The following is a 16,476-nucleotide window of genomic DNA, read 5'->3' as shown; positions in this document are numbered from 1 at the left end:
TTTTTTTCAGTATGTATTTGAGACTTGTATAGTGTGTAGGTTGGGGTAAACTGATGACCAATGGTTACTGCTATGGAGTGTGTTAGCCAAAAACTTTTCATTAGTAAGTCAGCTAGCCATCATCCTCTGGTAAGTTACCTGTATCCCATATCGTAGGCAATTAATCTGAAGTTGCAAATCTCAGTAGAAGAAGCTTCCTAAAGGGAGCTTGGTACCCATTGTCCTGCCAGGTGTCTAGTTGTGGAGACACCTTGCTCTAAACACCTATAACACTCAGACATTAAATACTACCTGCACACGGAGGAAGGAAGAGATTCCTAGCCTTCTTGCTTACTTTGGTTCCTAACTGCAGTTCCCAGTGTGTAGAATATGTTAAAGGGATATTCAGTGGAGTGAAAAATAAGTTTAAAACTTACATGAGGGTTTCTCATTTGCCAGATATTAGTGCTGTTGGTTGTAGCTCGTGATGGTGCGTTTGCAATGTTTATTTTTTCTGATGAAGGGCCATTTGTAGCCTGTTGCTCGTTGTGTGCCTCTGAATCATTCCTTTGATGGATGTATATAGAAAGAGTGATTGAATACCTGCAGAACCCGGCTCTTTGCCAAGCTCCAGGATGCAAAGATAAATGAGAACTGTCTGTCTTAAAGGAAATGAGAGGCAGAGAAGTAACCATTAAGTGTTAGGGTATAAGCAAATACAGCATCTAGGGAACACAAGGAGGAGTATCCAACCAGGTCAGATCGAGAAATCTCCACGAATGTGAACTTTATGTCCCATAATGTGTGAGATGTTCTTAGCAACCAGCCCTGTACCCAGCACATACATTGGATGATGAAGCCAGAACTTAAGAGTCACTTTGTCCAACCATCCGAGGGTCGGTACTGGATCACTACAGGGGAAAGGAACTTGTGTGATGGGTTGGCCTTCTGTGTAAGCCCCCGACTGTGGGGCATGTCAAGCCGCAGAGTGGGATAGAGAAGGAGAAGGGAAGTACAAACAGGACCAGTGACAGCAGTCTCTCCTTCTGACTACAGGCAAAGCGAAGGCTGGAGCTGGGCGAGAGTGGCCATCAGTACCTCTCAGATGGTCTAAAAACCCCCAAGGGCAAAGGAAGAGCTGCACTACGGAGTCCTGATAGTCCGAAAAGTAAGGATGCTTTCATCTATTTCCCTGTTCTCCTTGGTGTGGGACTCCCAACTCGCAAAGCTTATGGCTGGATGGGTGCCAAGGTGTGAATAATTTTGGCGTGTTTTCTCCTTATTTCTTTCTGTGACTATCCAAAATAAAAAATAAAAATAAAATATAATTTCTCTGGCACCTAACAAAAGGCAATAGTCACTCCAGTACCTGAATGCATTTGCATTTTGAACTAGTCAAAGTTAACTTTCCCTTCCCTTAATGGATGTCACTTGAGTACAAGGGTGGAGGAGCATGTGGTGGCGTAAATGATGCCTCTGCCAACCTCATTCTCCAGCTCATCACACCGTATCCTAGAAACTGGACAGAGCTTGCCTAGCATGAGGAGGCCTGGGCTCAGTCCCCAGCACCACATAAACCAACTGTGGTAGCACATATCCATCGTCCCAGCATTTGGGAATTAGACGGGGAAAGCTCATGAGTTTGGCGTCATCCTCAGCTACTTGGTGAGCTCAAGGCCAGCCTGGGATAGTCGCATGATACCTTATCTCAGGAAGGAACAAAAAGAGAAAGTAGTAGTTGCACTAAGTCCCAGCTGATTTCTGTCTCTGTGAATACTGTCGTCATGTCATTTGAGAAAGAAACGAATACGTAATAAACAGCCAACTATCTCCTCCGTTTCTGTACTTAATGCAAAAGCTAACTTTGCCTATGTGTATGTAAGGGCTAAATCAGAACCTCAATGTGAGCTCCCACAGAAGAATAGCACAATACTAAAATAATAACATTTCCTTTAAAGGAGGTAGGAAGCTTGAACGTTGGGGGCTATTCTTCATCAAAATAAGACTTTTTCTGAAAGATGGATTGACAAGGGATTACTCAGCAGCACCCGAAGGGCTGGTGAGGGCGAGTCTGTTTGAGACCCTATCTTGAACAGAGATGACCTGGATGAGATTCCCAGAGGCCTCAGCACCTTTTCATGCATTCGTCAGATACTTTTGAACACCTAAACCCAGAGAATAGGGTGAGAGAACATAGAAACCACTGACAAAGAGTCCAAGGAAATGTCATTACCAGACATAGGAAGTCGCTATTATCTCTTCCTTTTCTGATCAAACAGCCTCACAGCTTCCTGTAACTTAGCCCCAAACAACAACCAGCTTTGCTTTAGGTACTAATCTGGCTGCCGTGGGAAAGAGGGCTTGCTTAGCTGCGAAGAAACCCTTCATTTCTTTACCTTTCCCCCTATCCCCCACCCGTTCGGTTTTTTGTTTTTCTTTAAGCTCCAAAATCTCCCTCAGAAAAAACGCGGTATGATACGTCCCTCGGTCTGCTCACCAAGAAGTTCATTCAGCTCCTGAGCCAGTCGCCTGATGGGGTCCTGGATCTGAACAAGGCAGCAGAGGTGCTCAAGGTGCAGAAGAGGAGGATCTACGACATCACCAACGTGCTGGAAGGCATCCACCTCATTAAGAAGAAGTCTAAGAACAACGTCCAGTGGATGTGAGTAGGAGCCCACTCTCTCCCCAGGCACCAGTCAGCTCCTCGGGGCCTTTATGGCTGCCTCAGTTTATCCAAATTTTAGCTTCTACATTCAGACCCATACTTGCCCCCTTCCTCTTCCTCTTTCTCCCACTCTAAGTTATATGTAGAAAGTCATGGTTGAGGATTGAGCTTAGTAAGTAGAGTGCATGCCTAGAAGGCATGAAGCCCAAGGGTCAGTCCTCAGCCCTACATATACCAAGTGTGGTATTGAACAGCCCCGATCAGAAGTTCAAAGTCGTCCTCCAGTACATAGGGAGTTTGAGGCCAGCCCAGGATACATGCAACTGTATCTCAAAAAAAGAAAAAAAAAAAAGGTCTTTTAGCACAGAGACTTTCTGTTCAGATACTGATAGGTCTGTATTTGATTAGCATAAATCAGACCCTCTGCAGTTATAAATTGGGAAGGAAGCTTTTAACCATCACACTTAACATCTGTGCATATGTGTGATCTGCAGATTCACATGTATATCTCTGGTACTCTATCTTGGTCATCTGTGGATGAATATGAACACAGTCGTGAAGTAGATTTATCCCTAGTTCTAATAGATTAACACAGTTTGTCTGTCAGTGAAGGCAAGACTTCCATGTCTAGGTTTCTTCTGCAGAGATGTGTGCACTAATGTGTCTGATTCTACATGATAATGTCATTTGTGAATCATGGACAGAGCCAGGCATTTTATAAGTACAGCACTGTACTATTAAATCATATTGAAAGAGCCAAAACTGGTTAGGAGATTCAAACAATATAATTTAAGGGCTGGCAAGGTGGCTCAAAATCCTGACAACCTAGATTCAATCCCTGAAACATACATTAAAGTGGAAGGAGAGAACCAGTTGTCCTTTGGCCTCTGTACTCCCAACATGGCATGGTATATCCACATTCAGAATAAGTGAAAAAAATGCCTAAATACAGTGCAAGGGCTGAGGATCTAACCTAGTGGTAGAAAACACTTGCCCAGCGTGCTGAACTGGTAACTGTGTGTGTGTTTGGAATTGTGGACAACCCAGGGACTCACTCTGACCTGTGCCTTAGAGAGACCTATTAACTATTGGTCGTTCTTCTTGCAGGTGCCTAGCACGCCTGGTCCGTTTGCCCCCAGGATGCATGTATTAGATGCTAGAGGTGGGGGACCAGGTGCCTGCTTTTTTTTTCCCCTCAGAATTTGAGACTTTGAACAATTAGACTTTTTTTTTATTTTATTTTATTTTTTAAAAATATTTGCTTCTTTTTTTTTTTTTTTTAAGATTTATCTATTTATTGTTATACATAAGTACACTGTAGCTGTCTTCAGACACACCAGAAGAGGGCGTCAGATCTCATTACAGATGGTTGTGAGCCACCATGTGGTTGCTGGGATTTGAACTCAGGACCTTCGGTAAAGCAGTCAGTGCTCTTACCCGCTGAGCCATCTCGCCAGCCCCCGACTTTTTTTTTTTTTTAAAGAAAGACCCTGAAAATAACTTTTCCCCTGACTTCTGTGATATGTGAAAAGTATGTGACTGTGTCTTTGAGAACTGTATTTATAAAGCTCTACTCTTGATACTTGGCTAACAAACATGATGTGGGTGGGGGAGGTTATTGACTCCGAAGACTGATTTCTTCCCCCTCTTCTCCCACCCCACCCCCCACCCTTTAGCTCCTATAAAGCGCCATAATCTATGTTTGGGTTCTAGGGGCTGCAGTCTGTCTGAGGATGGGGGCATGCTGGCCCAGTGTCAAGGCCTGTCCAAAGAAGTGACTGAGCTCAGTCAGGAAGAGAAGAAATTAGATGAGCTGATCCAAAGCTGTACCCTGGACCTCAAACTGTTAACCGAGGATTCAGAGAATCAAAGATATCCTTTGTGTTGCTGGTGGTGGTTAGAGCCTTCTGTACTGTTTCCAGAGCTGACAGAGTAACTTATTCATGAGGTAGATAGACGTGACTGTGGCATCATGCAAACTACCAGTGTGCGCATGTGCGTGTGCCTGTTCGCGTTCGTGTGTGTGTGTGTGTGTGTGTGTGTGTGTGTGTGTGTGTGTTTAATAAAGTACTTTTAGACTATGTGGTATCATTGTCAGTGTTGATAGCCAGGTGAGAACTGTTTTTTAAAGCATGATATGTGTGGGTGGAACATATGAATATACTCACATCATAAGAACACACTATTGAGCCAGGCAGTGGTGGCACAGGCCTTTAATCCCAACACTTGGGAGGCAGAGCAAGGCAGATTTCTGAGTTTGAGGACAGCCAGGGGCTACACAGAGAAACCCTGTCTCAAAACAAAACAAAACAATAAACAAAAATAAACACTATTAAAAGATGTCATAAGGAGTCTGTATCAATACTAATGACAACATCCAACAGGTTTGGCCTTGGCTTCCCAGAGTTGTCATTGTTGGGGTTCTCGACCTTTCTTTTCTTGTCTTGTCTTCCTTTTCTTTTTTTCTTTTTTTTTTTTTTTCTGTAGCAGTTGGAATTTGCTGAGTCTATCTGATTGGGCTACAGTTGAAGATAGAAAAGTAAAATGTATCTAGGTGTACTGGGACTGCCTATCATCCTGACAACAGGGAAACCGAGTCCTGAGTGCACAGCCACCCTGGCTACAACCGCAAGGCCTATCTCAGGAAAAGAACAAAGAAAAATGTGTACTTTTAAAAGTCAGGCGTGGGTTGCACATTTGTGTCAGCAACATTTGAAAGATAAAGACAGAATTATCAGGGGTTCAAAGCCAGCCTGGGCACCATAAAGTTTAAAGTTAGTCTAGGGTACATGAGCACCTGTCTCAAACAAAGCATAAAAATTCAATTTTTCAGGTTGGCTGTGTCTGCCTAGGGAGTTTGAGGCCAGCAGAAATCTTGTTTTTAAAGAAAGAAAAAGCAAGATGTGGTGATATATGCCTTTAATGCCAGTAGGAGGCAGGTAGAGTTCCAGACCAGCCCTGCCTGCATAATGAGTTCCAGCCTAGCTAGGACTTCATAGTGAGTATGTCCTGTCTACATTGTCTCAAAAACATTAAATAAAATCTAAGAATAAAAGAGCCTGGGGTGGTGGTGCCCCACAGCAATCCCAGCTTTTGGGAGCCAGAGGCAGACAGATATTTGTAAATTTGAGGCCAACCTGATCTCTCCATAGCAAGTTCCAGGCCAGCCAGGACTACACAATGAGACTGTCTGTAAATACATAGATGAATAGTAGGCAGCTCAGTAGGTAAAGGTGCTTGCCTCGAAGCCTAAATACCTGAGTCTGGTCTCTGGGAGCCAGGAAGTAGAAGGAGAGAAGTGACTCCTGCAAGTTTCCTGACCTCAGAATGCATACTACGACATACACTGTGCACACACACTGTGGCGCTCATTCACATACTAAATACATAGGTAGATAGGCGGATTTCTGAGTTCTAGGACAGCCAGGACTACACAGAGAAACCCTGTCTGAAAAAAAAAAGAAAAAGGAAAGGAAAAAAAAAGAAAGAAAGAAATCTGACAGTGGGGCTTTTTAGTTCATTGTTGAATTGGAGCTCCATTTTGGAAAAGCTGTATGGTTACATATGATTGACAGCTGTCCGAACATGGGGTTTATTGTGCTGTCAATCCTGTTGTTGGTTTTTTTTTTTTTTTTTTTGGGTCCTTTGTTACCAAAACAAACAAACAAAAACAAAACACAGTTTTCTTGAAGGGAACCGCTAGCCAAGAAACAGATTTCAGAGGAAGCACTTTTAAGTTTGTAGCTTAGAAAATATATTTATGACGTTTATCTCAATCCTCTACTCAGTTCCCAGTCGGGTACAACTTGTTCACAGATGTGTTGAAATTCTGCTTCCTGCAGCTTGTTGAGTAATTGTAGGTGAGTTTTATTCTAGTAAGCTCTTGTCACATAGGTTTTTGACAGTGTAAAAACATAGCTCAATGTTAAAAACCTGGTTATCAGTTTCTATAGTGTTCTCTAAAAACAAACAAACAGAAAAGGCTCCCATTGGCTTCTTTGGTGGGCTAAGTGGTGGCGGAAAGCCTAGAGTCTTCAAGAGCATCACACTTACTCCTGCTTTAAGTGCTGAGAAGAGAGTCCAGTGCAGGCAGACACCAAGATGTGTGGGTTCACTCATTCGTTCATATTTGAAAAGCTGACTATGTCATATACCTTTAAGCCCAGTCAGAAGGCGGCAGGCCGATCTCTTGCATTTGAGGCCAGCCTGGTCAACATAGCAAGTCCCAGGCCAGCCAAAGCTACATAGCTACAGAGCCCATATTTCAAAAAACAAATGAAAAATGAATTAATTTGAGAATTCTGACCTCCACAGGCATCAGACATGCACTTGGTACATATACCTTTATGCAGCCAAGATACTCATACACTTAAAAAAAATAAGTTTGTTTGTTTGTTTGTTTTATATAAGCTTACTAAAAGGGCTGGTAAGATGGCTCTCAGTGAGTCAAAGTGCTTCTTGCTGCACAAGCTCGGCTGGTGACCTGAGTTTGATCTCTGGAACCTGTGGTGGAAGGAGAGAAGCTGTCAGCTGACTACCACACTTGTTGCCATGATGAATGCACACACGCTCACATGCGTGCATGCACACACACACTCACACACAAAGACAATAAGTAATTTTTTAAAAGTTGACTAGAAACACATGTTATATCAAATGTGTTCCTCCGTGACGATTATCAAGAGAAAGCCTTGAGCCTGTTGCCTCTATTGCTGAATGTCTGTCTCTAGCTGAGTTTGTGTGAGCGCATTTGTCATCCAGTAAGTAGCATGCTCTTTCATGATATCCTTTTAGGTTTAGCTTCCCAGACACTTACAGGAATTGTTCAGTACTTGGAAGTAACTACGGAGAGTCGTGAAATGTTAATTTATTCTTTTTAGCTAAGTCATTGTATCTTAAATTCACTCAGTTGCTGAGCACCTGGGAGCTGCTCACCTCTTTGGGAACCCTGAAGTGTTCTAGTGATAATAATAACAAGGCTAATTTTTCTAACAGAAATAATGATGCTCTGATCTCTAGGCACTATGTAATCACACCAGCCCAGGTGCACTCGAGTAAACAGGCTGTCTGCCCAAGCAGTAGACTCCATCCTTCTCCCCCCACCCCCCATGTATTTGCTCTTTATTCATTCATTTGGTGGCTGCTGACACTTGCTAATATCAAGCAGAAGTAGCTGCTGTCTCAAATTTTGATTAGCAAATCTTACCTCCCCAACCCCGCTGCAAATTAGGGCCATCTGTCAATCAGTTTGATTGACAGGGTGCTTCACTGGAGTTCATGGAATAGCAGTACACAAGATTGACAAGGTAAAATACAGATTTCTTTTATTCTTAAGCATCAACCAGAAAGGAAGGGCCATGAGGAATCCATTTATCTGACGCTCCAAAGGGGAAGGCATAATCTATTCTTTTAAGTCATGAAAGCATGGGTAATTTTCTATGTCTGTTATGTCTATTATGTTCATGATGGCTGCATCTGTGGCAACTAGATAGAAGATTTCCTTAACGCTTCTTACGTTAGCTTATGTTACATATCAAGATATTCGAAAAATTAGTGGCCTTAAAGACCAAACTGTTATAGTTGTGAAAGCCCCTCCAGAAACGAGACTTGAAGTGCCTGACTCAATAGAGGTAAGGAGACAGTGACACCCACCGTCCATCTGTAGAGACCTTTCCAGAATACCCGGACTGAAGCATCATTGACCACTGCCAAGAACTTGATAATTCCTTCCCATTTATTTTCCTTAACCTAAACATTTAAAGGGGTTCAAAAGTTCCCTGTTAGTTACATGCCCGAAATGCCGGGATTCGATTTAGAAGAGTGTTCCAGTCACAGCAGGCTCTGGTGCCCTCTTTTCTCTTAAGCTTTCCTTTTTCACAATTTGTTACCTGGTGGTTGTGATCAGTTTGAACCACTTGAGAAATTTTATGTTGATTGCCTTGTGTACGGACATCCCCACTATGGATTTTAGAAGTAGCTCTCTGACCTAGCACATTTTAGGAATTCTTAAAAATCATTTGTAGTGTGTTTACTTTGAGAAAATTAAATGGGACCTTGGGGTAATCAATAGCTGAGAATATTGTAAGGAAGTAGGACAGGCATGCTTATAATTGCTTTCAGGTGTACTCTGATGAAATCAGCCTAGGCTGTAATTACAAGATAAAGGAACTATAGTGAAAAGAGAATACCTAGGATATTAAAAGATAATACCTAAAATATTTAAAATATTAAATTTACAAGGTAAACTTCTTACCTTATACAATTACAATGCTATGACCTTGATGAGGAGGGTCTCTAAATATTAGTGTGCTGAGCAAGCAGAAGAGATGGCTCAGTGGTTATAGCACTGACCCCTGTTCCAGAGGACCCAAGTTCCGTTCCCAGCATTCATGAGAGCAGCTCATAAGGACCTATAACTCCAGCTCCAGAAGATGCAGTGCCCTCTAGGCCTCTGGCAACCAACCACACACAGGAAGCTATGTGCACATGGACATAAAAACATATTTTAAATAATGTGTTAGAGAGATGGCTTAGTGGTTAAGAACACTTGTTACTCTGCGAGAGGACCTTGGTTCAGTTCCCAGCAGCCATGTGGCAGCTTACAACCATCTGTAATAGTTTGTCAGGTACCCAGGCATTCACATGGTGTACAGACGTACATGCAGGGAAAACATAAAATAGGAATAATTAAAAGAAATAAAAGTAATAAAATTAAAATGTCTTGGACTGGAGAGGTGGCTTAGTGGTTAAGACTCCAGAGGACCTGGGTGATTCCCAGCAGCCACACGGCAGCTCACAACCACATATAATACCATTCTTGGGGATCCAACGCCTCTCACAGTATTAACAGGCATACATGCTGATGCACAAAGATATATTCAGGCAAAGCATGAGTACACATGTAAAGAAATGAATAATTCTTTTTTTAAATACACTTATAATCCAATTATTTTAAAATAAATTAAAATATTTTTTAAAAATGTGCTGGGCACTGGTGACACACATCTTTGTTGCCAGCACTTGGGGAGGAAGGGACAGGTGAATCTCTGAGTTCAAGCCCAACCTTGTCTACAGAGTGAGTTTCAGGAAAGCTAGGGCTACACCCAGAAACCCTATATCAAGAATGAACAAGCAAATTAAAAAAAAAATCAATATGCTTTATTTATTCTCTTACTTACTAAAGTTCCTGGCACTTTAAAATACTGTTTATTTGGTTATTAGAGTTGATAAATTGAATATTAGAAAATCCTACTATGAGAAATTAATAGAAGTACATTGTTTGGAACATTTAACAGACCTTTAAATAATTTGTAGAAAAATAATAGAGCTAAAGAAGGCTTGGACACCACCCTTCAAATTATTTCTCTAGCAAGAATCAACAAACATTTTAAAGCTCCAGGTTGTAGTTGTCTTTGGTTTTGTAAGCAACATAATTTCTGTTTAGATGATTCAAGTAATAAACTCAACTATATGTAACTATGTAACATGAAAGTAGCCAGAGGCAATATGAAAATAGCCACAAATTCTCTGTCCCAATAAAACCTTATTTACAAAGCTGGATGGTGGCTTGGGTTTGACCTTAGACTATAGTTGTTTGCTGGCAGGCCCCTGCTCTGGGAGAATGTCAATACTGAGAGACGAAGGATGGGGAGCAAAATGAACAATGAACGACACACCACTTCAGCTTTGGTGAGATGTGCTTTGGTTTTCATTTCTAAGTGAATTTGATCTCTTTCTTGGTTCTAGAGCCTACAAATCCATTTGGCAAGTACCCAAGGGCCCATTGAGGTTTACTTGTGTCCAGAAGAGACGGAAACACACAGACCCATGAAAACAAATAACCAAGACCACAATGGGAATATCCCTAAGCCCACTTCCAAAGGTAAACAAAGATTTCACTTTGAGACACGGTGTTTAAAAAGGAAGGGGTTGAAAAGGATCTTCTTTCAGGACCACATGCCTAAGTCTTAACAAAATGCTTGGGTCCACTAGACTGATGCCATTATTGCTAGGAGTCATGTGTAACCCATCAAACTTACCAGAGTAACCAAAGTGCTGGGCGGGACCAGTTCACAGGGTCAGTGCGTGCAAGTGGGCTCCATCATTCACCATGTTAAAGGCCTGGGGTAAGAGGGTGACATGCTTGTCCTGTACCAGTCAGAAAAGTGGCTCCAAGTCCATTCTGAACTTGCTGCTGGGTCCTGGGTATCCATCAGTTGGCCATGGGATGGCCCTCACCTGTTCAAGCCTTTGTGTTGTATGGAGGGGATGAGGAGAGAAGCTTCATGTTATCAGACTAGTTTTCTGAGGCATTATGATCAATTTGTAGACTAAAATCATGATCTTGGTCCAAATGGTCCCTCATCCCTGATGAAGACCCTGCAGGCTCTTGAAAGCAGAGGGCTGTTTCCTTGGCGTACTGGACGATGGCAACAGTGAGGAGTGAGGCTGTAGACAGTCTTGGGTATCAGCCATGCTTGACTGGACATCTTGGATGCTGCTGCTGAAGTCATTAGGGATGGAATTGAAAAGGCAAGCCTTGGTCAGAGTCTTGACCTCATCTTCCTCTGCAGGGCAGTGAAGAGAGGATGTGTGGGATTAGCAAGTGGCAGGGAAGTAGCCTGCCTCTCCTTTCCTCCTGCTAAAAAGAAAAGCTCTTGGGAACTTCAGCTTGGAATTAAAGATACATAAAACCTTTCTCAAAAAAAAAAAAGTTTAAACATGAATAGACTAGAACAAAACAAAGCGATGTCATTCTTCATGCCTGTTAGCCTAAATGGTGATCTGTGTCCTCAAGTGGCCCCCTTGAACTGAGGGGCAACAACATATGCATTCTTGAAGAAAAAGTAGGTTGTTAGTTTCTTTGTTTGGTTTCTCCTAACTTTGGCTCTCCTCCCCCCTCCTCTTTGCCCCCCTTTACAGACTTGGCTTCTAACAACTCAGGACATAGTGACTGCTCGGTTTCTACAGCAAACCTCTCACCCCTGGCCTCCCCAGCCAACCTTTTACAGCAGACTGAGGACCAAATTCCTTCCAACCTTGAAGGACCTTTTGTGAACTTACTGCCTCCCCTGCTCCAAGAGGACTATCTGCTGAGCCTGGGGGAGGAAGAGGGCATCAGCGATCTCTTCGATGCCTATGATTTGGAAAAGCTGCCCCTGGTGGAGGACTTCATGTGTAGTTGATTGGGCTTTGTACAAACTGTCCTTATAAACCAATATTTTTTTATCACGGAATCAGAACGTGTATTGCAGTGTTGTCCCTTCCTACCTTCTTCCTCCAAGAGTATCATGAAGTAAACTTCAGAACAAAGCTGACATTTTGATGAATTAATTTTTTTTTTTTTCTAAGCGCACAGTTGCAGGCTCCCTTGGGAAAGCCCTGCCTGGTCCTAGGCTCCCAAATCTTCCTGACGAGTCAGCAAGTGAGAAGATGTGCAATCAGGTGTCTCTCGCCTGTCCTTTTCTCCCCTCCTTCCTCTCCTTTCCTTGCGGACTGGCTTGCTGTGCCTAACGGATGGGCTGTTGACTGGGCCCGGCCACCTGGCCCGCTGGGAACAGCATCCTCCCGTAACAGCAGTTCAAGCCGTGCCTTCTCTGCAGAATGCATGTCTTTGTGAGTCTGCTAACATGGAATGGAATTCTGCCACAAATGCAAGCTTGAAGTCATGCAAAGGAATGACACGGATTTCTTCAGCTCTTAGGAATATTTAAATTACTCTCATAATTCAATGTAAGCTATGGGCCGCGTGTCCCACTAGGAGGCCGCAGAGCCTCCACAGCCTTTTGGATGAAGAACTTGTTTGCAAGTGCTCGTTGCAGATACAGAGACTGGTAGAGTTCTGCTGCTCGAAGCTGTTGTGGATTTCCCTGTCTCCATACCCTACTTCCACTGCCCCCATCCTGCGTATTTGTGAGTTTCCGGTTGATTACTTGCGACTTAGGAGTTCCTTGTGGGTTTGTTTTAGAATTTTTATTTTTCTAGCTGCCATTGATGCATTCCTGTGGCACCCATCACTATTTCAATTGAATTGTTTACCTTAAAGCGATTTTTGCAAATTCCTATTCCTTTAGCAGAGGGAGAGCACCTCAACTGATAAAAGCATCTAACCCTGTGTGACCTAAGGTCCACCAGCCTCTTCGAGAAGCATCCTCTGTCTTGCTTCCTTTCCCAGGAGGGGAGCTTGGAGCGAAAACAGCTCGGAGCTCGCTGACTCGAGTGGCCCACGGTGAGGACCTCGGGCCAGATGATACAGCTGTCCCATGGAGCAGCAGGCATGGATCCCTCCATCCTTCGGCTTCCCGGGCCCCTGCGACCGGGGAAAGGGCTCTGATGCCACACTCAGGGAGACCACTTCTCAGGATGCGGTCAGGTGGAGAGGCCCTAGGGAGAAAGACATCCCATGGTGTGAGTGGCATTCTATCAGGGACACTTCCTTAAGTAGGAACGAGGTGCTCCCACAGTGTCTGGGGGTGGACCAGTTCTAGCCAGAACCCATTCACCGCATTCACTGTGAGTGGGTGAGTTTTGACTAAGGGAGATCAGGAGACAGGAAATGCACTGATAGAATGCCAGGGCGACTCCCTTGTTACTCCTCAGGAATGGTGTCCCAAACTGGAGGCTTTGTGTCAGCAAGGACCCTTCCAGTTACTTCCAAGAATAGCGTTCCCACTGGCAGGTGGCAACCGCCATCTTGTCCTGGTGTTGAATATGGCATAGTACCTCAAATCCATTCCTTGGATGCTAAGGGCTGCGGAAATGAGTTAGTCATGAAAACTAACTTCCAGCTGAGCAGTTTGAAACACTATGTGCCTGGCCTGCCCAGGAGGCATATAGTAGGCACTCAACTCATACACATTTGATCGAGTTGAAAATATCCCTTGGGAAAACCTTTTACTAAACCACAAGAACCCTGGCCAGTTTACTCTAGATAGATTTCCACAATATGCAAAGTGGTGGTGGTGGGAGGGGGTGGAGACAGAAGACACCGGCACTTTAAACTCTGTGTGTGGGTATGCGTGGTGTATGTTTGGGAAGAAAAATCAAAGGTGCAGACTATCTTCCTCTCTCTTCAGCCTCCAGCCCCGGCCTCCTCCCCTCACACACTCTGGACTTGGTACAGAATAATCCGTGTGGTCCTAGCTGAAGCACTGGGGTGGAGGAGGGAGGGGGAGCTTCGTGTTAAGTGCCTACTGGAAATGCACTGTGGGGTTTTTTCCTGTATGGGAAACCGTTTATGCCAAGCTTTCCCCCAATGCCCTATATTTATCTCATCTGGTTAGCTGCCTCTGCTTCTGGCTTTGTGTAATTCTCTTTGCCAGCTGCATAGGGCTGGGTTTCTTTCCCCAAAGTCTAAATGACTGAACTCACCTGGCTCTGGGTTGTTGTGTGTTTGGTTGACTTTTCTTGTTGAAACTATTCGTATTGTAATGCCGTATTTATTGTTTTAAAAAATGAAAGGAATACTAATAAGTCTTCAAGAGTTCTTTCATGCATAATAAGACTTTCTCCAGTTAAGAGTACGTAGTGTGAGACACCCATACTAGATTCTGTTTGCATTTAGGCGTTTTCTTTGCTCGTAGTATCTGGCACACAAAGTAGATGAGTACTACAGTATTTTTGTTACTTTAAGTCCTGAGATGCAGGTTCCCTGGTACCATTGAGTTGCTGCTACTAAAACTCACATGCGGAATGGCTGAAAGTTACACATGTGCGAATGAAGACGGCGTGAGCCTCAGAATTAAAACTGTATAAAGGGCAACACATGAGCTGTCAAACAGTGTTAGGCGTGTGTTTGTGTACATAGCCGTTTATTTAAGTCGATACAGTTCGCTCACATTGCCATTATTTACCAGTTTTGTACAGAGATAGCAATTCATTTGTAAACACTGCCAGAATATTTTCTAGCTGGTTTGTAATTTTTTAAGACTGTCTCCTTGGGTTTTTTTTGTTTTGTTTTGTTTTGTTTTTGTTGTTTCGCCTGTGACTCGTCTGCCTTTTTTGTCGTACGTGTAGCTCTGTCTGTAAATAGAATCGCAGTATTTAAAGCTTTAGCTTTCAGGAAAAAAGAAGTAAGAATCCAAGTGTGTGCATGACAGGTTGTGTGTGTGAGAAGGGATCTGAGGAAGATGCCTTGCGGAGGAGGATGGGTGGCAGTTGGCAGGGTGTAGGAATGTCTTTCCTATGGGGTACATGCTTTTGTAAAAAGGAAGTGTTTCTCCCAACACTGGGAGTAGGCAAACTACTAATCAGTTTAGCTTTGTGTTGTATGCTAGTTTGAAAAAATAAATAAATAATGTAATATAATGTAAAAATAGACAAACAAACAAACAAAAGCTTTTATGATGGATTTTGTAAATAGATTTGTTACAGGGTGACCTGTTCCAGCTGTGATCTTACCACTTCAAATGGATGTAATTTGAATAAATTTTGTATGGTAAAGGGTCAATAAAATGATTTTTTTTTAAAGAGTTCAGATTTGTGGATGGATTTTATTAGTGCTATTTTAAGTTCTCATGGGATGGGGTGCTTACTTTTTTTAGGCAGGATATTCTGTACTCTAGGTTGGCCTCAAACTTGCTATGTAGCTGAGCATGGCCTTGAATTCCAGATCCTGCTGCATCTATCTCCTGAGTGCTAAGATTATAGGTCCATGGGGTGCCAGCTGGATTGGTTTATGTGTTACTGGGGATTGAACTCAGGGCCTTATGCAGGCTAGGCAAGCACTCTACCAACTAAGCTACATTTGTAGCATGTTCCCCTTTATAGATAGGGTCTTACTACGTGGCCCAAGCCTACAGTGTATTTAGTCCTTCATTATATATGTCTGGGATATTTTCCTATGTTGGCACTTACAGACCAGATTCATGTTTGTAATGGCCACATACCATTCTAGTGATTAAAATATTATTTGTTACCCAGACGATTTATTATTTTCAGAAATGGGATTGCAGGGGGAAGTGAGGGCACAGTTGTTATGCCAGGAACTATTTTTTAATGTAGTAAAATACACAAGAAAGCTTATCATTAGTGACTTTAGTTTGTTCACAGTGCACAGCCATATCTGTCTGGTTCCTAAATAGCTCATCGCCCCAGAAGGAAAGCTGTACGAATTAAGCAGACCCCATCCTTTGCCTCCTACTTAATGCTGGTGGCAATGATAGTCGCTAGTCCGTTCTTCCGCTGAGGGTTGCCTTGCTGAATATGTCCTATAAAAGAGTAAGAAATATATAGTCTCTATGTCTGGCTTTTTAGTACAATTTCAAGATTCATTTAGTAGCATGGCCAATATTTCATTTCTTTTTATGCCTGAATGATAGTTCATTGTATAGATATGCCTCAATATATTTATCCATAAGTTGATACATATTTGGGTTGTTTCCAACTGTAGACTATTAGAATTCTAGACACTATCTTGAGTGCTCTGATGGTTTTTGTGTGTTTGTTTGTTTGTTTTTTCTGGACAGGGTTTCTCTGTATAGCCCTGGCTGTCTTGGAACTCACTCTGTAGAACAGGCTGGCCTCAAACTCAGAAATCTGCCTGCCTCTGCATCTCAAGTGCTGGGATTAAAGGCGTGCGCCACCACTGCCCGTCTCAGTATTTTCAAATTATGTATGAGTTAGCTCATGCTGCCTCCTCTTCTACCTTAGAACATAAGTTCTATAATGTTTTCTGTCTGGTTCACTATATATATATGACCTCAGTTCCTAGACTAGTAGCCCAAGGCATCCTGGAACTTACTCTGTAGACCAGGTTGGCTTCTAACTCAGATCTGTGTGCTTTCCTTCCCAAGTACTGGAATTAAAGGTGTGTACCACCACCACCCAATAAA

At 42.9% G+C, this 16,476-nt stretch overlaps 1 protein-coding gene across 5 annotated transcripts in view; it reads left to right on the top strand.

The window, feature by feature from the left end:
• The window catches only part of E2f3 (E2F transcription factor 3), an 80,044-nt gene extending 64,929 nt beyond the window's left edge, over window positions 1-15,115 (top strand). For 2 of the 5 annotated variants that reach the window (XM_031358357.1, XM_031358360.1), the window contains exons 2-7: window positions 1,036-1,147; window positions 2,422-2,641; window positions 4,358-4,516; window positions 8,160-8,274; window positions 10,391-10,526; window positions 11,567-15,115. In XM_031358357.1, coding sequence (XP_031214217.1) covers window positions 1,036-1,147; window positions 2,422-2,641; window positions 4,358-4,516; window positions 8,160-8,274; window positions 10,391-10,526; window positions 11,567-11,829 — 1,005 coding nt within the window. In that variant the 3' untranslated portion in view covers window positions 11,830-15,115. Of the gene's footprint in view, window positions 1-1,035; window positions 1,148-2,421; window positions 2,642-4,357; window positions 4,517-8,159; window positions 8,275-10,390; window positions 10,527-10,973; window positions 11,540-11,566 lie in introns of those variants that run through there. The other 3 variants (XM_031358358.1, XM_031358361.1, XM_031358359.1) reach the window with 2 other exon arrangements.
• Window positions 15,116-16,476: the final 1,361 nt, after the last annotated feature.

Source organism: Mastomys coucha, unplaced genomic scaffold (assembly GCF_008632895.1).
Source record: "Mastomys coucha isolate ucsf_1 unplaced genomic scaffold, UCSF_Mcou_1 pScaffold7, whole genome shotgun sequence".
NCBI lineage: Eukaryota > Metazoa > Chordata > Mammalia > Rodentia > Muridae > Mastomys > Mastomys coucha.
The sequence above is the reverse complement of the archived record's forward strand: the minus strand, read 5'-3'. Positions and strand labels throughout refer to the sequence as shown.